The sequence below is a fragment of the Scardinius erythrophthalmus genome (genome assembly GCF_964197995.2).
Source record: "Scardinius erythrophthalmus genome assembly, chromosome: 20".
NCBI classification, from domain to species: domain Eukaryota; kingdom Metazoa; phylum Chordata; class Actinopteri; order Cypriniformes; family Leuciscidae; genus Scardinius; species Scardinius erythrophthalmus.
This window is the reverse complement of record NC_138240.1, coordinates 10,964,931-10,992,696: the sequence shown is the minus strand read 5'-3', so window position 1 is coordinate 10,992,696 and position 27,766 is coordinate 10,964,931. Positions and strand designations below refer to the sequence as shown.

Sequence of the window (27,766 nt, the reverse complement as noted above, 5' to 3'; positions counted from 1 at the left end):
TATCTTTTCCCGTCTTTCTCTCCCTCTTTCTGCACAATCTTGGTATTAGTGCAGGGGCAGGGCTTATCGCTCACCCCTCCTCCTAAGTGAGAGAGAGAAAAAACAATAGACTTTAATCACTCATGTGGCTACAGCGGAGAAGCTGCCAAACTCTTCTCGAATTATAGACTGTGGTTGAGAGAGAGAGAGAGAGAGAGAGAGACTTTGTTTGTACGTGTTGGGAAACAGCAATTGTGGACTTCTAAAGACAGATCTGTCAGATTGTTTCCACTTTACACGAAAGGACAAAAGGGCACCCTCTGGAAGACCGCAAGTGGGAATGCCCTCCAGAGACAGACAGACAGGAAAACACACAGACCTTCATCACAGGAGCACCAGTTCTCTACAGCCCTGAGTATGTGTGGGCAACCTGGACGGGCATCATGATCTCGCACTACCCGCTGGCATCGCTGCTCCCCTGGCCACCTATCCCACACTGCCTGGACCTAGATGGAGAGGGAGGGGTGTCCCTGCAGAGGTACCAGGCACGGTCACCTGAGAGCAGCCCTCGATACTGGGTCAGTCACTTATGTGTGTTGAAGGCTGCTGTGATGATATATCATTGTAGCTCCTTATTTAGCGGTTTGCCTTTATTCGCAACAGCATGTAAATGGACTTAATCTGAGTTGGGCTCTGTTGTTTGGGGTCTTTAAGAGTTGTGGGATGATAAGAAGAAGAATCAAAAGTTAAATGGTCAGTAAACTGATTTGAATTCAACTTAATTTGTGTATGGCTTTTAGTCTGCATAAAGTCTTAAGCATAGAAAGAATAAAATTGTACTCATGCAGCAGTCTGAAAGTTGCATTTCACATTGCTTGCAATAGTAATGCTTTCATTTTTCATTATTTGTTTTTAAAATATAGGCCTACTTCTGACTAATTACACGTAGCCTACAACTATAGGCTGCTACTTGTTTTAAGTACAATCTTTAAGTAGGCTACAACTTGTCATGGACAACCAGTCCAGACTGATTTAGATGCATATGAGCCATGCAACATAGCTCAGTAAATTGTAACGTGTAGGCTATGTGTTTGATTCACTAAAAAATTACTTAGCTTAGGCTACTATATTAAGACATATTAGTCTTAAGATTAAGACATATAAATAATTTGGTCGGGAATCACTCTACACTGGTAGCCTACCGCTTTATGTTTTGGTTCACTAGGAGACCTGGGAATGGGATTCCAGCTACTGGTCGCGCTTTATGGTTTTGGTTCAAAGAACCGGCACATGAGTCATTCATTCGAGAATCGCACTAAACTCAACTGGTCGCTCTATGTTCTGCGTTGTAGAATAGATAGGCTTGTGTGGCGATGTGTCGCCATTTTTTTCGGTAGCTATTTTTTTTTTTTTTTTTACGTTTTTCTTCTTTTTATTTTTTATTTTTTGGTAAATGAAACTAAAATTTCCTCATACAAGTATTCCATAGCAAAAACCTCTTTAAAACAGTTTACTTTAACTAAAATGTCCTACAAAAACTCTTTTTTGAATGTGAGCCAATCCATTCTAGGAAGCTGAATCATCTTTAGAGGTGAAAAGGAAAAGCAACAATGAATGTTTGCCTCAAGAAAGCCCCTAGATTTGTCTGGCCACTACACTGACCAGACGAATTTGTTAAGAGGATGGGGTGTGTGTGGTTGTGTGTAGCCTATGTGGTCGTGGTCATGGTGTGAGGGGGTTTCAGAGCGGGAAAAGCTCCCTCTGTCAGCACTTTTTCAACACTGGAGTTGACCGCTGGTGACTTTGTCTGACCAGCACTGACCAGAACGGTGTGTTTCAATTCAGGGAAACTGTCATTGTATTATACAAAATGAAACTCAGCATTATAACAACGCTAGAGGGAGGGCACAGATTTGGGCAGTAAGGTGGAGTTATAAATTATGGATGCTGAGAGAGGGAAATAGTGAAGGAATGGGAATGTGTGTGCGAGTGTTTGATAGCTCATGTTAAGTATGGCTTCTTTTTTACAAAGGTAAATGTGCAACCTATAGCAGATTTGTCAACAACAACAAAAAAGTCAGATTTGTCAGAACACTACAGGGGGTCTGTAGAAAAGTTCATTGAAAAAAAGTGATACGAATATAAGTAAAATATAATTCTAAATAAATACGTAATAAAAATAAAACGTAGGCTACATAATTCGACATAATAATAAATATGTTCCACTGCCAGTGAGGCCACAGAGAGTTCTCTCATCACTTTAACCTATATTTTTTACTAGTATAGTAAAAAAGAAATCTATAAATAATATTGTAAACTTTTTAGAAAGTAAAAATATTCTAGTTTTATTTACACACATTTATTTTATATTACAGTATAAATTGGTTGAAAACAGCTGCTTAATATTTTTGTGGAATCCGCGCTGCACTAGCCTACCATTCAAAAGTAATGGCTTATTGGCAAACTCAGCTTTGTCATTAAAAATTAAACAATATCTTAAAATTTAATTTAGTTATTTTAAATTTGAATATTTCACAATATTATTATTTTTTTTACTGTATTTTTGATCAAATAAATGCACCCTTGATAAGCATAAAATACATTAAAGCATAAGCCTTGAGATCAATTTATTTTTTAAGCTAATGAGAAACATAAATGGCACAAATTTTTACTGGTAGTGCAGCAGATTAATGGCATATTACTGGTAGTATGGAGTCATGGAGAATAAGACATAGCCTATAGAGAGAGAGAGAGAGAGAGAGAGAGAGAGAGAGAGAGAGAGAGAGAGAGAGAGAGAGAGAGAGAGAGATTCATCCTTATCCAACATCCTGCTTCAAGTCTCTTCCTCTTACACAGGAGAGTTTCCGAGTATTGTTCCTCAGACAGCTTATTGTTTCTCTGACAGTGAGGCCATAGAGAGCTCCCTCGTCACTTTACCCTACGCTCACCCATGGAGTCCAGTCCACACACATATTCAACATAGTTCACACACACATGCACTCATTCACATCCATTCAAACACATTCAATTAAATACCAAACCCACAGATAAGCGCACATACATAGACCAACACAAAATGACTTTGTCTCCCACAAACGTCCCACAGCTCTGAAACTCTCATTTCTCGATTATGCCGGGTGGGACCCCCAGCCACCCTTCACCTCAGCCATGACATTCTCACTCCCTCTCACTGTTCCCATTTCCAAGTTATCTCGGAATAACTTCGCGCGATTATTATTCCCTTCCACCACTGCTTCTAACTGGAAAACAATTAATCTGCTCATTCAGAGACAAGAGAGAGTTGCATAATGTTTCTGCTTTCACGTGTGTAGCATTTTACGACTTTACCGTACGCGCATATCCTTAACCTGCTTCGCTATACAGTTACAAAACCTGGCTGTTAAATTTTTATAGGGCCTTAATGGTTGTTAATGGCTTTGTTTTTGTGGCCTTAATGATGAAGATGGTGGCCAAAGTTCAAGATGCATGGGTCATGACGCTCTTCGCCCCTCCCTGTACTAGCCATAAATGCTGATATTGCTCCTGGTTTTCTGCTTGACTCTGCAAAGCCTCGGCACTTGTAGTCAAGTGATCAAAGACTGGGGTCAATGCACTCCTATTCAGCCTAAATGGCACAGTCCTGTTGCTTACATTCACTCTGCAGAAGTCAATATGGGTCAGTATACATTGAGGAAGCTTTGCGCAGGCCGCAAGCGCGTGTCTGGAATTATGCTGAATATAGGAATCGCCAACTAAGTATTCTCTGTTTCTGCATCACTTCTCTTTTTGTGATTTTGCTTTAGTGTGTGTTTTTTGAAAGTGACACTTATGGTTGGTTGCTAGTCACTGTTCTCTTGCTTATGTTCAGTGAGTCACTCGTTGGTATGGAGAATTTGATTCAGTAATTCAGTGTCAGTAAGTTGTGCAACTGGTAACAAGAAAGCACAAGGCCTAGAGCTTACATAAGTGATAGTCATGAATGATGGTTCGTGCTTCAGCAGAGATGTGGTGCTCATGTGGGAGATGCAGGTTCCAATCTGGAAATCTTATATTTCAATCCAATTACCTCTCTCTCACATTGATCATTTATTGCTCCCACCCTGCTGTCTCCAAAATGCTTAAATCAGGGCATAACAATATGGTTGACTTACTGGGGCTGCTTTGAGACTAATCATTTTACATTAATTAACATACAATTCAAATGCAAACTTAAACATTTGCTTTTCTGTTATGCATTTAACATTATTGTTATAAATTCTTCATAAAATATGTTGCAAAGATATATTTCTAGCAAATACCCTTTCAAAAGTTTAAGGTTGGTAAGACTTATGCTCAGCTAGGCTGTATTTAAATTCCATAGAAACAGTAATATTATTAAAAATAACTGTTTTGCATTTTAAAATGTAATTTATTCCTGTGATTGCAAAACTGAATTTTCAGCAGCCATTATTCCAGTCATCAGTGTCACATGATCCTTCAGAAACTATTTATTGTGATTTTTTTTTTTAAACAACAACTTTTGAATTGCCGTGTATATAGGATAAATAGAGCTTTTCCTAATATGACATGCTCTTTAGATGTTGTAGTATTATAATGGATAGCACTCACCATAGATTTGTAAGTTTGCATGACTGCACTATTGAACATTTGGTTCAATGAGTATGACAATGGAACAAGTTAATAAAGCTGATAATAGTCAGTCTGACATGACACCTCAGGCTGAAGTCCGAAGGGGGCAAATCACTCAACTGTGGCAGAAAATGTATAATCCATGTGTTTAGAGCAAGGGATTATGGGTACATCGGTGTGTGCAAATGTGTGTATCGTAAGGGAGCATAACGTGTGTGTGTGTGTGTGTGTGTGTGTGTGTGTGTGTGTGTGTGTGTGTTAGAGGTACGGTAAAGATATTGTACTTGAGTGTATGTGCCTATAAACTCTCATTCTGGGAGGTCTGTGAATCATCTTAGCTGTGGTAGGACAGGTGTGGAACCATTCAGGTCACTACAGCAGTTAAACAAACACACACAGCCCTCACACAGCAAAAAAAAAAAAAAAAAAAAAACTCCCTCCTCCTTCCTACAGCCCCCCATTCATTCCCTCTTTCCTGATCCGTGTCATGTGGCCTGGCTTACTGCCCCCTCTGTCAGAGAGGCAGCAGAAGGAAAAAGAAGGGATGGATGGAGGGGGCTGAGACTCAAGCTGACAAGGTCAGGCCCAGTGATGTTCACTGGCTAAGTTATTAAACTCTCTGATCAGCAAACACACTCTTGACAGACTGAATCAGCAGAATCGCAGTCAGATAGACTGTCTGAGAGAGCTAGACAGTGACAGACAGGTTATCTATCTATCTGTCTGTCTGTCTGTTTGTTTGTTTGTCTGTTGTGGCAGATGGTTTTGCCAACGTGGGGGCCCAAACCAGACTGACCACACTGGCTAATTAAAGCTTATTAGCTCTAGGTCAGAGGAGAGGATTAACGACACGCTGCAAACAACTGGCCATATTAGTCATTAAAGAATGCCATCCAGGATTATTTCTGTTTTTGACCAATCCGAGAATATAAAACCCATACTTTAATGATTAAGCCTATAATAATCTTAATGTCTATCACAGATATCACAGAAAGTCTATCACAGATACTGTCAGGCTCTCTTATTATGATACACACAGGACAAACCTCTGAAAAAACAGATTTTTTTTGTTCATCTGAAGGGACTCTTGAGGATAGTTAAAGGAGAACTCCGGTCAATTTTAACATTGAGCTAATTTTTTTGTAAATTTGGAGTGCTGTCAATACAGAGAACAACGTCAAAAAACGGTGTTGCCTACACCGTGTTATCCTCTTTTTAAAATTTGCACCCTGTTGACTTCAATGGGGCAAGTTTTAAACCTGCTTTTAGCCTCTTAAGATAGTATGCACAATTGGCTATGTGTTGTTGTATTTGTATTTAGTGTTTTGGTGAATGGCAACTAATAAAAAGCCATGATGTGTCACATTTATGTAGAAAAACATTATAAAAATATAGGATTGATAGAAAACACTGCTGGTAAATGACGGAGAAGGTTGCATCACACTGAATAAGAGAGAATGAGGACTAACAAGAGTGAGGGTGACATATTTCTTGGATACAGTGTAAAACACTCAAATTACCATTGGAGCATATCATAACTCTTAACAATATAACTCTTAGCCATAAAATTATTTATTCTTTTCTCTTGTTGTAGTTGCTACTTGTTAACTCTGAGCAGATTAGCAGAATCGTGTCACACTGCCCTCTACTGGGCATGTAAAACAAAAATATTGAGGTACATACACACACACAAACACACACACACACACACACACACACACACTGTAGTTTTCTCCTTTTCTCACACACATGCGCCATTCAGGAATGACGGTTTCTGGGAAGCGTGTTTTTACGAGAGTCCTTCAAAGTTCCAGCTGTTTGAGGACGTTAAGATTTGTTTTTACCACATATTTCACAATGACAGAGTTTCCACTGTGGCATATTTTGCTGATGGTGCTCAGTGGGGAAGATGCTGCTCTCGTCTTTGTTTTGTTTCAGTTTTCTTTCATCTGAAAACCCCAGGAGCTACTCATGGACTTTCAGTTCTTCATTCATGTCTGTCAGTTGATTACAGTAATGCAAGGTGGAAAAGACAACAGCTTATTCAAAAAACAGTAAACAGAAGAAATTAGTAAAAGGCAAAGCATACTGTATTGTAGTGAACACTGCAAAATGAAAAATGATGAATTCAAGTGCAGATTGGACTGACCACTAGGCTATTGGGTTTGGTAATTGGCTGAAATATGATAAGGTTTTGTCATGAATAAAACACTGCTATTGACCAATCAGAATCAAGGATTGGAACTAACCGTTTTATAATATTTTTACAAAACAGACAGTAGGCTACGCATTAAGACGATATAAGCTACATTATTGTGGCAACCTCTTTGCATGTTTAATTCAGCAACTTTAGCATAACAAATAGTTATTTAGCATTTTTAAAACTCATTGTGAGTTTAATTAAGCATTTTTAATTCATCATGCTGAAAATGCAAGGTCAGATGGTGATTGCGAGTGCATTGCATTATGGGATATAGTATTCCAAGCAGTGTGCTTTGGCTGTTTACTGCACGTTTTGTTAAATGTTATAGGTCATTTGCTGGGTATTCGATGCATGTGAGGAAATTTGCGTACTTCGAAAAGTGCACATAGTGCAGAAAGAGTAGTATGCCAGGAAGTGTAGTGTAGTTTGTTTGGGGTGAGTATGATTTCAATAAAATAATACTTTTATTCAACAAGGATGCATTAAATGGATCAAAGGTGACAGTAAAGTCATTTTTAATGTTACAAAATATTTCTATTTCAAATAAATTATGTTCTTTTGAACTTTCTATTCACCAAATAATCCTGATTTATAATTTTTTATCGGTTTCCAAAAAAAAAATATAAAACTGTTTTCAACATTGATAATAGTAGGAAATATTTAATGAGCACCAGAAGACTGAAGTGGCTGCGGAACATTACGCTTTGCCATCACAAGAATAAGATTACATTTTAAAATATATATAAAATAGAAGACAGTTATAAAATTGTATAAAATTACACATTTTGTATGTATTTTTGATCAAATAAATACAACATAAAGCATTTAAAAATATATATATGTATATGCTTTTACAAACACATGCAGTGATTTCTGTTGCATAGACTGTGTTGATTTCTGGTGAAGTTGATAAAAGAAAGCAAGCTGCATAATGTAAATGATCACATGGTGTTGTGACAACAAGAGATTGCAGATTCTTGAGAACTGTGAATCACAGATTAAGGTTAATCTTGAGCTTTTTATCAGACTTCACCGATGCAAATAACAACAAAGAACTTGTGTTGGCTGGCACGTCATAACACAGAGAGATACACTACCATTGAAGGTCTCCTCCCAGCGCCCTCTAGCTCCAGCTCTCTCTGCCTGCGTCAGCTCAGCTCAGCTTATAACTCTTCTGGTGACGCTAGTGCAACACAGCAGTCCAAAATCTGACCGTAAATCTCCCTATACATACACAGAACGGGCTACGGCTGCATTTTCTTCATCCCTCAGGTTTTTGCGAGCGCCTTTGGCAGTGTAGACATGATAACTGGCCCGTCGGTCAGGTACAATGACGACAGGCACATAGAGTTGGGAGGCTGCAGGCAGGAAGTGGGAGATTTCCTGGAATGTGTGTTTTTTCCCCCCACAGTGGTGCAATAACAGTGCTCTCGTTACTCATGTCGATGTGCTCCATAGCTTCACAGGCCCTGTGTGTGTGTGTGTGTGTGTGTGTGTGTTTACGTGTGTGAGTCCACCACAGGAGGAGAGACTGACTGGAGACTGTGATTGTACTCCAGGGAGGTTTAGACTCGGTATGTCTCTATTGGTGTCGACAGGACAGATATCCTCAGCCTCCCCATTGGGGTCTAAACATGCCCCCTAAGATTCCCTTTAAGCCTGTCTCATAAGCCCACCCCCCATGCCTCCCCACCTGAAACTAAACACCAGGAAAACACAAATGAAACATTTTGTGTCAAGAAAAGTGTATGGATTGGTCAATTAAAGGGATAGTTCTCACAGAAATAAAAACTATGCCATCATTTACTCACCCTCGTTTTACCAAAACTGAATGATTTTTTCATTTTTTCACAGAGCACAGATGGAGGGTTAGGCTGGATGTTCATGCTGCTCTTTTCCACTCAGTGAAAGTGAATGTTAAAAGGGCCTGTTACGCTTCAAACAAGACAAAAGTACCATAATAGAGGTCCATCACATAAAAACAAATCATGCTGATGTCAAATCTGGTGTGAGATGTATTGATGCACCTAAATTGACTTAAAGGAACACTCCACCGTTTTTTTAAATAGGGCTTATTCACCTTCTTTCCTACTTTTAGATAGGTGGGCAAATGCATTTTTGTCTCAGTGCATGCATTGTTTTAGTTTGACAGGGTCGGCGCTAGCTTACCTTAGCATTAGCTTAGCATTAGCTTAGCATGTCCTGAGTAAAAGTGATATATATATATAAAAAAAAAAACCTCACCTAATTACTTCGTGTGGCCTGTGTATTCACAACAAGTACAAATAGTGATGCAGATTAACACTAGGCAATTTCCTATGCAGATATTGACTTGGGACTATATTAGGGGGAAGCACAGGCGAAGCACTGCTACTTGGGCGCAGAGATATCACGCCCAAGTAGCAGTGCTTCGCCTGTGCTTCCCCCTAATATAGTCCTTAATATAAAAGTCAATATCTGCCTAGGAAATCACCTAGTGTTAATCTGCATCACTATTTTGTTTTTTATATCACTTTTACTCAGGACATGCTAGCTGGCAACAAAGGATTCCATTCATTATGCTAAGCTAAGCTAGCACCGACCCTGTCAAACTAAAACAATGCATGCACTGAGACAAAAATGCATTTGCCCACCTATCTAAAAGTAGGAAAGAAAGTGAATAAGCCCTATTTCAAAAAACGGTGGAGTGTTCCTTTAAAGCACACTACTCACACACACTAGTTTATTTATTCTTATTTATTTATACGTGTACATATACTCTATTAAATAACATTTTCACATTTTCGTTTCTTAGAAAATCATTTAGGCCTAAAGATAAAAAATAAAAAATAAAAATCAAGGGGAATAGATAAGGATACAATTTTAATTTTGCCAAACCATTGCTTAAACAGGTTGCAAATTAGAGATCGATCAATTTTTCAATAACCACCTCCTAAACTTTTACAAAGTTCCCACACCTTTTATGTAATCAAATGATACAGTGTGTTTCCTTTAGAGATTGGCATCACTATGATGTAGTGGTGTTGTGCTTTTATTTCACATAGATAGACACTATCTCTATCTATTCCCTAGGGCTATAGCTGTGTATGAGATCAGAGGTGTGTGTGTGTGTGTGTGTGTGTGTGTGTGTGTGTGTGTGTGTGTGTGTGTGTGTGTGTGTGTGTGTGTGTGTGTGTGTGTGTGTGTGTGTGTGCGTCAGTCGGGTCCAGCCCAAGCGCCTGCCATTTGTCAGGCCTTGTTGTTGTGCACTGCAATGACATCACTCCCTTTTGAGAGCAAACAGCTGTCCCTTGAGGGGGACCAAAAAGGTCACGACCTCTCCCACTGCTCCTCCACGCTTCCCAGAACCCCCGAGGAACAGCCGAGCAGAGGACACCCAGTCAGACTGGCCTGGGAACTGGAGCAGATCCCAGAGAATGAGGGTTTCCCCTCTGAAGCCCCACTGCCCTCGCTGACCAGCCTTCTCTGACCTGAACACGAGGGGGTCTCTGCTTAAACACGCTTCACTTTATTGAATTTGCTGTGACTGTAGACAGCTAATGGTGCATGGAGGTGAGGGTGAGTTAGTGTGGTTTGAGGGAGTCGTGTGATAGGTTGTCAGGTTTCTCCCGTGGTTACTTGCACGCACTTTTACTAATACAACCTTGGTCCTGCTTTCCAGAACATTAACCACGGTATAGGGCTGCATCCGAAAGCTTAAAAATGCTGCCTTCTGAGAATGCATTCCAAGGTAGGAAGGCATCAGGGCAGGTCCGAATCCAATGTTAGCTTCACTTTCTGTCTCCTGAGATACCTTCATCTGTTCGATTTTGCAGATGACAGTTTGTGAATAAATTGACCAACGTTTTCCACTTTTTTTGTCATTTCTAGTGAGAAATTACAATTGTAATTTTCTAGGAATCACCAAAAATCTCTCTTTTTTGCTGTAGATCATTAAACCGTTGCCTCAGAAGTCTATCCGAAATCAGTTTCATGAAGTACCTTCATGTGCAAAGGCTGCCTGTAAAGTCATTAAAGCAGCGAGGCAACAAGTCAGGTGCCTAAATTTTTGGATGCAGACTCCGTCTAGGATATTTATCACAATGACTATAGCGCTCGACTAAATTCCATATCAATGGAAATGATTGATTATTTGCTCTTGGACTAGACTCTTTTTATTTGGAGGGTGCCTTCTGAAGCAACCTTTAAAAGTACCATATAAAACTAAAGTGAATTATTTATCGTTATTGACTTTTTAAGTAGATTCTTCTAACATAGAGGGGGGAAATAGTTCTGATGTTCTTCAGAACAGCTTTTTGTAAAATATAATTTTATCTAAATTTTATATACATTTTCTTAATTTTGATTTGAACTGTTCCATCCACTCCAAATAAATCAGAAGACAAAAAATATGCAAACATTAACAGAAATTTACTAGATTAATATATATATATATATATATATATATATTTTTTATGCATCTCAATTTGCCAGTTAGCTATTTTTTCCTAGTGTTTTACTAGTTCAACCTAAAACATTTATAATTCTTAGTAAAAGTTAATTATTAATACATATCAAAAGTTGTATCTGTTAATATTATTTAATGGACCTGAACTAACACAGTTGGATTTTTATTAATGTCACAACAAAGATTTATAATACTGTTGCTCATTGTAAGGTAATTTTAGTTAATGCATTAATAATGTTAACTAATGCAACCATATTGTAATACCATTATTTCTGACTGGCTTTTTCATATGCACATCTACACCCAAAATCAAGCCCATGATCGTACTATCGCCACTTTCTCCTGTTATTCTTTTAGTTTGAATATTCTCTGCTGAATGGCTAAAGAGAAGAGTCAGTCTAATATAAACTTTAAATGTTTGTGATTGAGCAAGATTGCCTGTAAAATGTGTTTAGCTTTGAGGAAGTACTTCTTGAATCTGTCTTCATAAAACTAGCCCTTGACATTTATCATCTCACCACTGGCCTTGTTAAGATAGAACTGAAGGACAAAGAACATTGAACAGCTTTCTATTGTACTCCCCACTGTGGCATGCTTGAATGATCACACTGATTCTTTATGGCAAAGCTTACATGTATAGCTGGACGTATGAGAACCCAAGTGTGTCTGTGTGTGTGTGTGTGTGTGTGTGTGTGTGTGAAGGCCCACATGACACCTGCTAATTTCATCCAGGTTCCTGCGATAATACAAATGAAAATCCAGACGTCCTGCACATAAGGGATCTAGACAATACAGCGTCAGCCTTCCTCATATTGTCTTTGAGTTAGAGCTGTAACGAGAGTGAGGGGGACAGATCCCTCCCTCTCCTCAGTAATTAAAAATGGCCAAATTGTCCCCTCAGTATTTGATATTCCTGGTGCTGCTTTGCTGCAACCCATTACTCTCCACTTTGGTGTTGTTGGGATGTTTTTAGGCTGTTCTATCTCACCAGTCTAACGGTGCTTGAATGATTGATATGGCTATAGTCAAATCAAAGAAAGTTGGCTTTACTGTACACAAAAGCCAAATATGAATTCTAGCTTGATGCTTCCGTTTTAACAGGGAAAGAGAGCAAGGTTAGATAACAATTGTAACATAACAACATAAATATAACAACTGTTTTTCAATAGTAGTGATATTAAATGACCGACAGTAGTATAGTGATAGCCTACTTAACTTTTTTTTTTTTTGGTCAAATTTTGTCGTTTTTAATTAAAAAGTTTATAAAAATACCATTACAGCAACCACAAAAAAGAAGATCCAATCCCATCAGAAACATCCCATCTTGCCATTTGAAAGATTAAAACATATTTCACCTTTCATTACAATAGCATGATGATAATTATTATCATATTCTTTAGTGAGCCTTTTTAATGAATTGTTCACCTAAAATTCCTAAAAACCCGCATATGGCACTGACTTTTGACCATTTGGGAGTTTGACAGCTGCATTGATTCAGCATCCTTTATATGAAAAATAAATAAAGTAATGAATAAATAAAAAATGTAACACTCTGCTAAACATCTACTCGTGTTTCACAACCGTAATACGATTTTGGTGCCACATGAAGGTGAATAGATGAAGACAGATTTGATTAAAACATTTTGCGTGCACTGTCACATTAACTTCTCTGGCATTTATTTTGTTATTATATACTATATTAGTATTGTTATTTTTATTTTATATTATTATATACACAATATTACATAATAATAAAAAGAAATAAATCAAACGACTAAAGAGGGAGAGGGAGGGAGAGGGAGCGCAGTGGGCGGAGTTGTGTCATTTACTGAGCGGGGGTGGACGGCAGAGCAGAGAGAGAGAGAGAGAGAGAGAGAGCGAGCGAGCACTGGCAGCTTGAGGCTCCATCCGTGACGGACTATGTGTGTGCGCTGAAGGAGGACAATCCACATAGGATAGCTCTGCGTACCCTACTATACTTGAAAACATTTGACCCTTTCTCTCTGGACTTGGGCTGTGTTCTAATGCCGCTACCGGACGATGAGAGAGGCCCTCACCATGAAATTCGCTTGGAAAGCTAAAATGGTAAGAAGTTGCGTTTGCCTCCTGCCACACTGTTGATTTTGCGGCTTTGAGCTTCTAGAGAGAAAGAGGGGAGAGGGAGAGGGAGGGGGAAAGAGAGCTTGGAGTGGAGGATAAAGAAAGAGTTTGGAGGAGGAAGAGGAGGAGGAGGGCGTGGGGAATACAAATAATGCTTTTAGATTATATTTTACTGCAATACTGTATCGCACTCGTCTGTTTACCACACGAGCTGGCTTTGGATCTGATCGGCTCCATGTAGGCGGAGGTTCCCGTTAGTTTCTCACTCTAGAAATACTTCCACCGTTGTGATGAACAGCCTCCGGGCTCTGCAGACGAAAAACAAAGAGGACAGATGGGCTTAAACCCACTTGTTATTGTTGTTATCGGTGAGGGATTGTTTCTCATGGACTTTGGGGTTGTGCTGTTTTTGTTTGCAGGCTAGGGGGTTGAAAACGTCTCTGTTTGTGATGATAACGGTCAGCATCCTTTCATTGTTTGTTTACAGGAGTTTTAGGGACCTAAACAAAGTGCTCAAATGTCCCACGGCCATTCGTTGTAATGCTTTTTTCAGGACTTCAATTATTGTTTATTAAAACATAGAGTCTATTTTATGTGTTATTAGGACAACTTATCTGACCACACAAAGTATCATAGTGTAATATTAACTTTATTCGTATGATTGTTTATCAGAGCACAAATACAGGCTTATATTTACATATTATGAAGATGCTTTCTATGCATTTCATCAGTTTGTATGTTCCATGGGAGTTTGGTACAGGCATTGCTATAAAAATACATTTAAAACAATAAAATATTATATTGGGCAAATAATTATAAAATATGGTTATTAATAAAATAATAATAACAACCCAGTAAAACAATTTATTAAACAATGTAATAAAATTAGCTAGTTGAAATAAACCCGCTAAATAAAACGAATAAACCTGACTTCATAGAGCTCCCATCTACTCTGATGTACCACATGCGGTCACAAATACTAGTACTCAGCTTGTTTTATTTCAGAAAAAAAAAACTATTTTGTTTCCTCATATGTAGTCCCACCCTCTCCAATATCTGCTTGTGCCGCTGAGCTGGCTTTAAAAGCCGCTTTGGAAAACATTTCATCCAGTACAAAGGAGCAGCACAGTGCATAGATTATGGACTCGGCAGGGTCCGGGCAGCGGGTATGCAGACCTCCTACCATTGTTTTTGAGTGCAAACTGCATGACTCATCCAGCTGAGTATTTATCTGAACGCACTGTACAGGAAACGGCCCGGAAAATAAAGACAGACTGATCCGCTTCATTCCAGGGACAGTTACTCTTTCAGCTGCATAAATCTGCAGACGTAGTCTGGATGTGCAGCAATAGTGAAAAGACTCAGTAGGCCGAAGTTTTAAATGTCAAGGTTGATTACTTTGAAAGTAATGTACATATATGTTCTTTTAAAACTATTGAAGCATTGTAGAAATACATACATACACCCATAACTGACTGTTCAAGATTGGAGGGTACCGAATAAAAAAAAAAATCGCCTTTGAAAAACCCAGAGCCTTTTTTACTGAGGGTCACAAGAGAACTGAATACACTTGTTGGACCGTTATAGCATGGCTTTGGCTGGATTCACATAGAAATACACGCTTGGCAATAAGGTCTTCTGACTTTCACAGTAATTCCAAGGACAGGTCCATAATTCCATAGTGCAGCCTGACTTTTTCTAGACTTCTGGAATCTTTTTGGGAAAAAGTTTAGTCTGGTGATGTCGTTAGTGAAACGGCAATATTTCACACATTAATTTACAGTTACAGTTTATAAAATATCTAAGCATCTGTGTTCATTCCCACAGATGCACTGCAAAACAATTTTCAGATAAAAATGTCTTGAAATTGCATACAAATAGTAAGAATAGTTTTTAGAGAAAATGTCTTAAATGTGAATATTTTTGTCTTGTTCAATTGGCAGTTTTTCACTCGTTTAAAGCATACATTTTTTGTCTCCTTTTCTAATTTATTTGCACTCATAGGACATTAGTCTTTAAAGTGGGCATAAAAGGAAAATTTCTAAATGTATGTTATTGACTTTATTGTGAACATCCATGCATGTTTTTAATTCATTTTTTTTTTTTATAAATGTTATTTTTTTAATTAAAATGTCTTAACTGGATCTTCCAGTGAAACGGCAGACTTCTCTCTGCTAATGTATGCAGGAATTTGTCTTCATACAGTAAAAAGTTTCAAAAAGTTTACATACCCCTCGCAGAATCTGCAAATTGTTAATGATTTTATCAAAATAAGAGGGATCATACAAAATGCATGTTATTTTTTATTTAGTCCTGAATAAGATGTTTACAAATAGTCCACAAGACAAAAAAATAGCTGAATTTATAAAAAATGACCCCGTTCAAAAGTTTACACGCCCTTTGTTCTTAATACTTTGTCGTTACTTGGATGATCCACAACCCTTTTCTTTGCTTTGTGATGGTTGATGTTTGAGTCCCTTGTTTGTTCTGAGCAGTTAAACTGCACAATGTTCTTCAGAAAAATCCCTCTTATTTTGTTAAAATAATTAATTTGGCTGATTCTGCAAGGGGTGTGTAAACTTTTGAGCACTACTGTAAACCCCAACCCTTCCGTTTCACTCAGATGTACATCACAACATGGAAGAAAAGATCTGACTTTAATGGAGATGATAGACAGAGATATTTTGAGTATGAGAGACTATGCAGGGTTTCATATACCACAGCTCTACTTTATTGTTATTGACTGAAGAGGGCAGAAATGATCGAAATCCTCTGTTTGACTGTTTAATATGAACGTTAAGCTGTGCACAGCCTGAAAGACTCCACTCACCCAGACACTTAATGCTGGTCATCACATTATACTGTTTGTATTTGTGTGTGTCTGTCTGAGAAAGCATATGAGTGTGTATGTTTATAGACTTCTCTGAGTTTGGTTCTTGAACTCCAAGGCTGGATGAAGAAATCCTTCCCTATTAAGAATCTGTAAAAGCTCTTAGGCTGATTTTTTTAAAACCCCATGCCAGCTCTGATCTCATTTCTTGTCTCTCCCCCTCTCTCTGTGTCTCCTTCCTCCAAATGAGTTATCATTTTCTCTCCTCCACACACCCCATCATGTCCGTCAGTCTTTTGATACTAAAATTTAAAGCCAGGGTTCCTGTTTATGCCGAACTAAGACATTGATTGTTTTCTCCCTCTTCAGAGCTCTGTGCAGGACTGGGGAGAGGAGGTCGAGGAAGGAGCCATATACAACGTGACGCTCAAGCGGGTTCAAATCCAGCAGGCGGCTAACAAAGGCGCAAGATGGCTGGGGGTGAGCGGAGGCCTTTGATCTGAATGCACTTCCACTCTTATTTAAAGAAACACTTCAGCTGCCCATGCTGGGCCGGCCAGACAGTAGGGCAGATTAAGGGTGACCATTTAAAGCTTTTTATGGTTTACGGAAGTATTTTATTTGTGGGGTTCTTATAGTGTTCTAGTCATTAGTCTTTATGGTTATAGCGTTGCAAGAAAACACATGAAACTTTATATAGGGATGTTTGTTTGGTAAAAGTTGGGGGATAAAAAGGGATATTTCACCCAAAAATGAAAATTCTGTCATCACTTACTCACATTCATGTCATTCCAAACCTGTATGACTTGCTTTATTCTACACAAAAGAAGATTGATTTATTTTTAAATGTTTTTCAATCATGTTGTTTTGGACCCCATTGGATTTCATTGTATGAACAAAAACAGTTCTTCAAAATACCTTCTATGTGTTTTCCTCAATGTTATAGCTATTTATCATAGTGACAGGAAAACTTTAAACTCAGTTCTCTGTTGCAAATGTTTTCAACCAAAAATTTGCTTTATGAGCTTCAAGGTTTATTCAACATTGTTATTTTATGAAGCCATGCTGTTATGGCTCCGTTCCGAATTACAGCGGTGAATATGGTATAATCTGTTGCTTTAACCTTGAATAACTTTTTCCATATTGTCAACACCCTTCTGAAAACAAAGCACTTATGAGCTGACGTGATTTCCATAGAGCTTTAGTTTGTTGTAACACAGATGTTTCTACATTGTAAAAAAACAGTTCATTCAATGATGAATCATTTCATAAATATGACATTCATGATAATGCTGATTTCAAAAGAAAGTTCACTTTACAGTAATCATGCTGTAAAAATTGAAAAGCAGATTTGATTGACGTTGACGTTAGAGAGGTCACGGTGCTTAATGTCCTAGTTTTCACATCATTTGTTTGTCTAAAAGGTTAGTATTCTTGCTGTTCCACTGAAACAGTCTTATTTTTGTATCATTGAGATACTATTATAGTTTTTATTAATATATTCAGTCTGTTTTCATTTTAATTGTAGTTAAAGTTGTTGTGATTTTGTTTTTGTTTTTTTGTGTCATTTTTAAATAGTTTCAAAAATATGTCTATAGTTTTTATTAATTTTTATTTCAGTTTTAGTTTAGTTAGTTAGTTTATTAGGTTAACCTAAATTAAAATCAGAAATGTTGCCTTGGTAGCTAGCTGAAATAAAACAAGTTTAAGTTTTATGTATTGTTCCAGTTTTAGTTTGAGTTTACATTTACATTTAGATTTAGTCATTGTCCAAAGCGACTTACAAATAAATTAGGACTAAATTAAGCGAGTCATCGTGAAGAGGCAAGAAACAATGCAAGAAGTGCTCAAAATACGAAGTTCAGGCATTGTTCAGAGTAGCATAAGCCCGATAAGAGAGGATTTAAAGGAAAAAGGAGAATTTTTTATTTATTTTTTCCCTGATATTCCCTTGCGGTGATCAGCTTAGCAAGTAGAAATGCCCATCTTGGCGAGGTATTAACTTAAACACAGTCGGTTAAGATCTACAGGAATCCACACAGCCTTGGAAGACATGGAAATATCAGGGAATTTCAGTTAACTATAATAACTATAATATTCACCTTTTTGTGGCCAACTTTTAAATCACATAGGCCTGTTTCTTGTGTGAACCACACAACCATTGTATTTTTCAACTAATGAAGCGTTTTTAAAAAGTTTGCCGACTTTCCAGCGTGTCTCAGAGAGGGAGGAGGAGGATTGCTCTGATTAAAAGCAGATTGTAGAGTTTCCTGTTGTAGCGTGCTTGCAGTACCAAGGTCCCATTCTTTGCCCTGTTTATTTCTGCTTCTCTCCCTCTGTTTCTCTGCACGATACTTGGATGCGCGTTTAAGAATTGAACTGATTTTATATTTCTCTCACTGTATTTTTCTCTCCTTTTGCTTTGCTCTCTCAGGCAGAGGGCGACCGCTTGCCCCCAGGTCACACGGTCAGTCAGTTGGAGACGTGTAAGATCAGGAGTATCCGGGCGGGGACACTTGAGCGATTGGTGGAGACGCTCCTCACAGCGTTCGGTGATAATGACCTGACCTACACCAGCATCTTCCTCTCCACATACAGGGCCTTCGCCACCACACAGAATGTACTGGAGTTGCTGCTGGACAGGTGTGTACACTTGTGTGCATGTTTATGTGTTCATACACATCATAAACGTCAAGAGAAACCTGCATGCATTCTGACTGGCTGTTTTGAATGCTCACGTTTGCATACATGCAAGAGCCTTGCGGTGATCAGCTTAGCAAGTAGAAATGCCCACCTTGGCGAGGTATTAACTTAAACACAGTCGGTTAAGATCTACAGGAATCCCACAGTCTTGGAAGACATGGAAATATCAGGGAATTTCAGGCCTGACAAAATGTCTTGGAAATGAATAAAAAGTTATTGAAGTTTATGCAGTCAATAAGTTTGTTCAGTTCTAAGTATTTCCTCCATTGAGATTACTTTTTGTGAAAGTGATCTTTATAAAATGTTTTTTAAAATGGACCTCTTATGTTTTTTTTTTTTGTTTTTTTTTTTACATTTTCAACTTACTTTAGTGTGTAATGTTACTGTTTTAACATGAAATGTACAAAGCACAAAGTCACTCCAAAGGGAGTTATTCTCTATATCATTAAGCATTGTTCCTGAACTTCTGAAACGCCTTGATTGCAGTCTTGTATTTTCTACTGGGAATGTACACGCCACAATATTCCTCATTTAAATAATTCCCACCCAAGGCATATGCAAAAAAAAAAAAAAGGGGGCGAGCCCCGGTTGAGTTGCGTTAGTAGTGTGTAGAAACTTCCAGTTATGGTAAGGGGCGTGACATTTCTGAAACACACTTGAATCACAACCAATCACAACACACTGGTCCGGTCCAGCACATTGCGTTTTTCGTAAGGAGGGGCTTTAGAGACCAGAACTAATCAGAGCGTTACTGACAGACTTTGGAAGAGAGGTGCTGCAACGATGTACATTTTTGAACAATATGTGTTTTTTGAAAATTCAAGCATGAAAACTTCCAAATCAAGAATTTGTAAAAGGGCATTATAGGTCCTCTTTAAAAATGCATATCTAATCATTGCAAATGTCTAGAAAAAAGTCATGGAAATATCATGGTAATTTATTTGTCTGAAAATGTGGGAATCCTAAATCTATGCACTAATTTTATTTTACTTTCATACCTGATATTTTATACTTTATTTTGGGTTCTTATACAGTGGTTACTCCCTTCACCATTTGTCAGCATGCTTACCAGCTGGTTTCTTTCTTCTTTCACAGGTATGGCAGTTTTGAGGATTGTGAGGGGGAGCGTAACCAGTGTCAGACTGGAGAGAGCAGAGGCGCTGTGAGAACGTGAGTGTCTTCGTCGTGGTTATCTGTGTTGTTGTATCTGCCGTGACTTCCAGCAGCTCTTGTGTTTGTTGTTTCATTTCCATAGAAGCTTAAAAACAGAGGTCAAACTCTGTGCTATTGTGTGTATGTGAGTTTGGAAGCGATTAGAAATAAAAGGGAACTAATGAATGGTGTTTGGTTGCTGCATGAATCACAGCATTGCAGTGAAAGTGTACTATGGAAGATTCCCTCACTAGTTTGCGCCATCTGTTTTTTTTCTGGTTTATACAAACATCTATGTGTTATTTTTCTTTTTTTCCCAGTGCTTTGGCCTCTATTCTGAGAGCCTGGTTGGATCAGTGTCCAGAGGACTTCCAGGAACCTCCATCATATCCGAGTTTGCACCGTGTGCTGGGTTTCCTGCAGAAGGCCATGCCGGGCTCAGAGCCAATGCGCCGGGCTCAGAGTCTGCTAGAACAATTGCGTGTCCAGGCCAGTCTAGAGAATGAGTCTGAAGGCAAGTCATATCCGGATTAATTATTTTATCCATACCTCTATTGAACTTTATACCTCCTTTGTCTATTCATGTTTGTTCTGTCTTCTTGTGCATACAAAAACGCCTGCTGTCCATTTATTGCAGGAGGCTTTCAGTACACCAACCCATTCTGCCTTGGGGAAGATGAGGAAGTTGAGATCGATTTGCAAGAGGACTTCTTCTCCTTCGAAGTTGACCTTGTAGCAGAGCAGCTGACCTATATGGATGCGGTGAGCGAGAAAGCTGTATATAGTAATGATGCAAACTTTATTTTGCACATTCTTTGACTCAAGCAATGATTTATTTCCTTTCTTCCACAGCTGCTATTTAAGAGGGTGGTTCCTCATCACTGTTTGGGCTCTATCTGGTCTCAGCGTGATAAAAAGGACGGCAAACAGAGCGCGCCCACCATACGTGCCACCATCACCCAATTTAATGCGGTAACAACGTGTGTGGTCAGCACCATCCTTCGCCAGCGTCAGATACGCCCAAATTTGCGCGCTCGCATTATCCAGCGCTGGATTGACATTGCACAGGTGCATAACCCAACACACAGACACGCTTGAATGGTCCCAACATAACTTAAAGCTCATGTTCAAACTTTTCGACCTCTGGTTCTTTAGAACTGCAGCACTTTAGTGTTGCGTGATTTTCCAGCAACACTTTAGATTTCCTGGCAAAGATAAAGCCTGATGTTGATCTGTAATATATTTTTTTGAAAAGGCATTTGGGTAAAGAGTTACACCTAATCTATGTCTTTGTAAGACATAACTGTTTTAGATTAGATCTAGATAAACCAAAGTAGACATAATAATGTCATTCAGCCTCCCAAAAGATTTCTGATAAAGTCTAATTAGGTCCATTTGTAACAGAAAATGTGTAAATATGGATTAACTTTCTCAGGAGTGTCGCATTCGTAAGAACTTCTCGTCTCTGAGAGCCATAGTGTCGGCGCTGCAGTCCAACCCCATCTACAGACTGAAGAGAACGTGGGCCTCTGTTGCCAAGTAAGTTCTGTCAGTAAACAAGCCTGTCAGTCTTTATTTTTAAACACTATATAGGCTGCTAAAATTATTCGTATCCTTTTATTAATATTGGTTATGTTTACCAGTTATGTTATGGTTACTAGTTGTGTGTCTAGATGGATATATACTACCATTTAAAAGTTTGGGATCATTATTATTATCATTTATTTATTTATTTCAAAGAAATTTTTTATTCAGCAAGGATGCATTAAAAAGATAAAAAATTACAATAAAGAAATTCACAATGTTAGAAAAGATTTCAAATTAATGTTCTTCAAGCTTTCTCTTCTATCAAAGAGTCCTGAAAAAAGACTGTATCACAATCTGTATCAAACTTCATTAAGTTGCACAGGCATTTTCAACACTGATAATAATAAAAAATGTGTATTGAGCTGCAAATCTGCATATTAGAATGATTTCTGAGGGATCATGTGACACTGAAGAATGGAGTAATGATGCTGAAAATTCAGCTTTGCATCACAGGAATTACATTTTAAAATATATAAAAATAAAGTAAAATTGTAACTATTTCACTGGTTTAACTGTATTTGATCAAATAAATGCAGCCTTGGTGAACATAAGAATCTTCTTTTAAAAAAAAACAACAAGCGTCTGTTATTAAGAATGACATTCATAATTTCAAATTGTTTTTATTCCGCTATGCTACATTAGAGACAGCATGCAGATGTTTGAAGAGCTTTCCGATATCTTCTCCGACCAGAATAATTACCTTACAAGCCGGGAACTGCTAATGAGGGTGAGCTCACACACGTCTCTCATAGTTCTGGTTCTGCTGTGTTTTCTTTGCAGTTAGCGTTCACTAATAAGGCGCACATGGAATCGGATTTACATTTTTTAAAAATGATTAAAATCTCTTGCCATTTATGTGTTTGTTTATTGTCTTTAGGCTAATTTGATTATGCTTTTGGCTACCAACAACTACAGAAAATGTAGAAAAATTCTGCCAATTCCTTCTTGGCTAGCTAAAAACTAATGACATCTCTCTGATCTTCAGGAGGGCACCTCAAAATTTGCCAGTCTTGACAGCTGTGCCAAAGACCACCAGAAAAGATCCCAAAAGAGACTGCAGTTGCAGAAAGAGATGGTGAGTTAGTAAAAAAAAAAGGCCTAAAAGATAGTATGCATATGTACTTTATTTGAGAGCAAGAGTTAGAGTGTTAAATATTGTGTGTGAGAAAGTACCATGTTACCAAAAAAAAAAAAAAAATGTTTCCAGGGTGCCATGCAGGGGACGATCCCATACCTGGGTACGTTTCTCACCGATCTGACCATGCTTGATACAGCACTGCCTGACCAAGCGGAGGTGAGTCAGCTGTTCATCCACCAGTAAAAGAAAACCTCATAAAGAATTATCTCTGGTGTTATTATTGACCTAGCATTCCCAGACCGCTAAGGTATTCATTACCAAGGTTTATTTGCCCTTCTTTTGGATTGTTTCACAAGCACTGTAATCAAAATTTTCATGAGTAAAATCATGTGGAGAATCTGGACTAAAGTTTCTTTCTGTGCTTCACAGGGAGGACTGATTAATTTCGAAAAGCGGCGCAGAGTAAGTACAACATTCCTTGTTATTTGGTCTTTATTATAGTCAAAACATCTGTTGAATCCCTTAGGTCTGTGGGAATGTTAAACAAAATCTCTCTCTTTGCAGGAGTTTGAAGTGATCGCTCAGATTAAGCTCCTGCAGTCTGCGTGCAACAGTTACTGTCTGACCCCTGACCCCTCGTTTCTGCGCTGGTTTAAAAGTCAGCCTCAGCATTCAGAAGAGGAGAGGTACACACTTTTTTTTTCTCTCTCTCTTTTTTTCATAAGTGTAAGTCTCATTGCTAATATTGGTCACTCATGTTTGTCACTCAGCTATGCGCTGTCGTGTGAAGTTGAAAGATTGGGAGACAACAGCCCAACGTCACCAAAACCCCGCAAGAGTATGGTGAAGAGATTGAGCCTGTGAGTGACCTAAAACCAAAATTTTAATATCTGAATCAATCAAGCTTTATACTTAAAAAAACGTGCCTATAAGTGACAGTAAAGACTTTTACATTGTTACAAACGATTTCTATTTCAAAGGAATGCTGTTTCTTTTAACTTTATGTCCTACAAAGAATTCTGGAAAAAAATGTATCACGGTTTCCACAAAAGAATTAAGCAGTACAACTGTTTTCAGCATTGCTGATGATAATAACACGAAATATGTTTTTTAAACACCAAATCAGCATATTAGAATGATTTCTGAAGGATCATGTGACACTGAAGACTGGAGTAATGATGCTGAAAATTCAGCTTTGCCATCACAGGAATAAATAGTATTTTAAAATATATTAAAACAGTGATTTTAAATAGTAATAATATTTAACAATACTACTGTTTTTACTGTATTTTTAATCAAATAAATGCAGCCTTGGTGAGCATTAGAGACTTCTCTCATAAACATAGAAAATCTTACTGACCCCAAACTTTTCAACAGCAATGCATATTCAAAGAGGAAGACTTTATGTATATCATTTCTCTTTTTTTTGTCCTTCCAACCTCTCTAGACTCTTCTTAGGACCTGATGCCACAAACACAAGCTCTCCTGTGAGAGAGAGTCCTCGGTCGCCTCCTACTGGCAGCTCTGGGGAGAGCATGGACTCAGTCAGTGTGTCTTCCAGTGACTCTAGTCCCTCAGAGAGTGAAGGCATGACACCCACGCACTCTATAGACACTCATCTTAAGAAGGTACAGACATTCTAAATCATGGCAAAATCCTTGATACACTGTTGTATTAAATGAAAGTATTAAACAGACATCTGTTTGGTTACAATAGCTGTCCGAGTCTTCCTCTTGCACCTCATTGCACTCCATGGACACCTCCTCCTCTACAGCCAGCGCTTCCATATCTATGGCCTCCCCAACCTTACCCGGGCCCACCTGCAACCATCGGCGCTCCATGTCACTGACGCCCATGACCCCCACATCACCCACTTTTCCACCCGCCTATAACACACAAGCTCAGGATGCATGCATCATCCGAGTAAGCCTCGAACAGGGAAACGGCAACCTCTACAAGAGTATCATGGTTAGTGATGAATAACATTCATCTACTTTATCAGTGTGTGCAATCTATTCTTGTTTATATTAGAAGTATATTTGACCATTGTTAATATATTGGTCAAATACGATTAGTTACTGATTGATTACCTATTTGCTCTGCAGTTTAAGAGCCATTTTATATTTAATTATATTAAAAACATTTTAATTATTATTGCTAATTAGTGTTTAAAACCAGGCAGATTTGTTTTAAAAAATGTAATACATTAGTTTTCAAGTTGTGGTCTGGGGTCTAGGCAAATATATGAGATTAACTGATTATTTTATTCTTTTAATTTTTAGCAGAAAGAAATATATATGTTTTTGTGGAAAATATAGTTCAAAGATAGTAAAATATGTACATAAGTTCAAAGTGCTTTAGAATGATTTAAATTCAACAGGTAATAAATATTATAAAAAATATATAAAAATATTATTTTTATTATATAAAATTCAATAATTTAATAAGGTTTATAGTTGGGGAGGGAATTAACACTGTCAACTTACAAATACGTTTTTTTTTCAGATAATAATTTGATAATTTATTTTAGCTTTAGTAATTCAGTGCGAATATGTCAAACAATTATTTAATTTTGCAAACCACAGGCTGTTTTTTTTATATCTCACTTACTGTTGTTATTACACAGTATAAATGGGTTTTTATATTTGAAAATATATAGCTTTTTTTATAATAAAGGACACAAATGGATCATCATTCATCATTCAGAGTTGTAAAACGAATGATTATTTCTTCATGCAGCTGACCAGTCAAGACAAAACTCCAGCGGTGATCTCTCGAGCCATGGCCAAACACAACCTGGAGGGTGAGCAGGCTGCCGACTACGAGCTGGTGCAGGTCATCTCTGAGGAGAGAGGTACAGCATTAAAACTTGTGGATCTTGTGTGTCTCACACATTTTGAAATCTTAGCGCTCTAATATTTCATCTATTTAGGCTTGTTATGATGGAATGCCCGCATCACGTTTGCAATCTTTTTTCTTTTTTCTCCAGAGTTGGTCATCCCTGACAACGCCAACGTGTTTTACGCCATGAGCACGTCTGCGAACTTTGACTTCCTGTTGCGTCTGCGTGGTTCTGAGGGGAGGCCGGTTCAGCTGCGCAGTCGCTGCAGCTCCACGTTACCACGCACGCAGCAACGCTCCAGTCTGTCCCTCAGGCTCAGCAAGGTCACGCTGTGACCCTGAGTGGGCATCATAAAAAGACTATAGTGGGTGGAGAACTAGAAAATGGGCTTTTATAAACTATTGCAAGGCAAGTTTGTTGACTTCAAAACATGTCAGAACTGATTTAGGCATCTCAAGTTCTTCAATTCTGCCTTTTGAAATAAAAGGCTTATCACATAGTAGCATGTGCCTCCATTTTCCCGTCTGGCTCACATGTAAAGAGACACATCCCACCCTCCCTATTGCTGGATATTTTGCACATGTGCAGGACAGTCTCCTGCTCCACGTCAGTATTTGCTTAAGAGCACATCTCTTCCCAGCCATGAGGCCTACACGACTTCCTCTGAGAGTGAGAGGGGAACGAAAGAAGCCGTGGGAAGAGAAATCAAATGACAGCCGTGTTGCCTTTATCAACGGTAATGATGGAACTCTTGCGTCAGTATTCAGTATAGTATACTGTATAGTATACAGAAGATGATCTGCAGTTGCTGTGATGTCATCAACGTGTCATCTTTCTGTCCCCTTGTGCACTGTGTGGACAATGTGGACTGCATCCCTAGACTTAAAGTGCTTAGACTGGCTCACTAAGAATCCTGGCACAGCAAAGCAATTGCATTTACTTTCTATCTTTAAGGCCAACCTTGAGAAAGAACAACCGTTTCCTCAAGATATCACAATATATAGGTATCTATGATGAAACAAGGTGTATGAAGGCTGAAACCTCATGACTTTCTCTGCCTATTCTAAGCATTTTATCTCTATTTCTGTGTTTCTCATATTGTGAGCTGTGTGACGAATGCAAAAATGTGCATTCTGATTGGTTCCTGCTTGGTTTTATCAAGTCTGCGGTTTCCTTTCACGAATGGATCAATGTTGTGTCTTTAAGGTGTGTTGACACCACACCAATAGGATGGGTTTCTGTTTGGAAACCTGGATTGAGCTGCCTTCCTCACTGATAAAGTGGCACTTGCTATGGAGTTGGTGGAGTCAATAGGTGTTTGTACTGAAAAGAGCGCTTGGTCCACTTCTTGTAGCTTTCCTGTCTTCTGTCTTCAAGCAATGCTATGTTAATGATATACGTTTCTGTTTCTTTTTTATACGTATGTTTTTGTAAGAGATGAATAAATATCCATGATATCTATGAAAAAAGGATTTTGGAAGTTTTAAAAGATTTGTTAACTAAAAGAGAAAATGTAAAAAAGCTGTGAAAAATGAGTGTGTGATTGTAAAGTGAGCATTAAAACAAGTCAGACATTTCCATCAACCAGCACATAATGTGCAACAATTTCCAGAGGATCTGTGCACACGGTGAATACAAAAACATGTCTTACACTAAAAAAATTTTTTTACACTCAGGCATTTTAACACCTAATGGTGTCAATAGTTTGGTTTCAAAAGGCTTGCAGAATTTTTTGCCTTAACTTTGTTCTTTCTAATTCAACCTTTTAATCTGGTATGTAATGCATGTTAGTTGGCCCTGACTCCTGGTAATACGTCAACAGATGTATTATAGAATGTGCCAAATTTTGCCTTTTGTTCTCACAGTTATTGAAAGACACTTATTTTTGTTACATTGAACACGTACAGTAAGACTTTGATGACACTAACAGTTTAAACAAGGAAAAAAACCTAGTGTTTTAACAGTAGTGGGGCAGCAGTGTTTGTGTTTTTATTCATTTGTCTTGGTTCAAATTTATTCAGCACTTGTGAGTTTTCTCAAATCTTTATTTTGAATATTTCTTCACTACCAAAGAATTGTCTATCTACAGCGAGTCAGTGAATAAATTATTATCATTATGATTTTTGTAATTTGAATATTACTTTTCATGAATTAAATGGAGACTCTAAAAAGTACTGTGGACGTTGACTGAATTTGACTTTGCTTGCATCACACAT

The 27,766-nt window shown here is 38.1% G+C and overlaps 1 protein-coding gene across 2 annotated transcripts; it reads left to right on the top strand.

Moving 5' to 3' along the window:
* Positions 1–90: 90 nt before the first annotated feature.
* Positions 91–27,766, top strand: rgl1 (ral guanine nucleotide dissociation stimulator-like 1). Of its 2 annotated transcripts, none has more exons than XM_081348241.1 (18): positions 91–557; positions 16,558–16,668; positions 18,623–18,831; positions 19,987–20,061; positions 20,364–20,557; positions 20,681–20,805; positions 20,896–21,111; positions 21,479–21,582; positions 22,273–22,357; positions 22,616–22,705; positions 22,838–22,924; positions 23,138–23,170; positions 23,273–23,394; positions 23,479–23,568; positions 24,156–24,336; positions 24,425–24,676; positions 25,448–25,562; positions 25,698–27,760. In XM_081348241.1, the coding sequence occupies exons 1-18, from the start codon at positions 423–425 to the stop codon at positions 25,883–25,885; spliced, it is 2,412 nt and encodes an 803-aa protein (XP_081204367.1). In that variant the 5' UTR covers positions 91–422; the 3' UTR covers positions 25,886–27,760. The 2 variants fall into 2 exon arrangements, with proteins under 2 accessions (XP_081204367.1, XP_081204368.1); XM_081348242.1 differs by lacking the exon at positions 91–557 and adding an exon at positions 13,064–13,343 and having other exon boundaries at positions 25,698–27,766.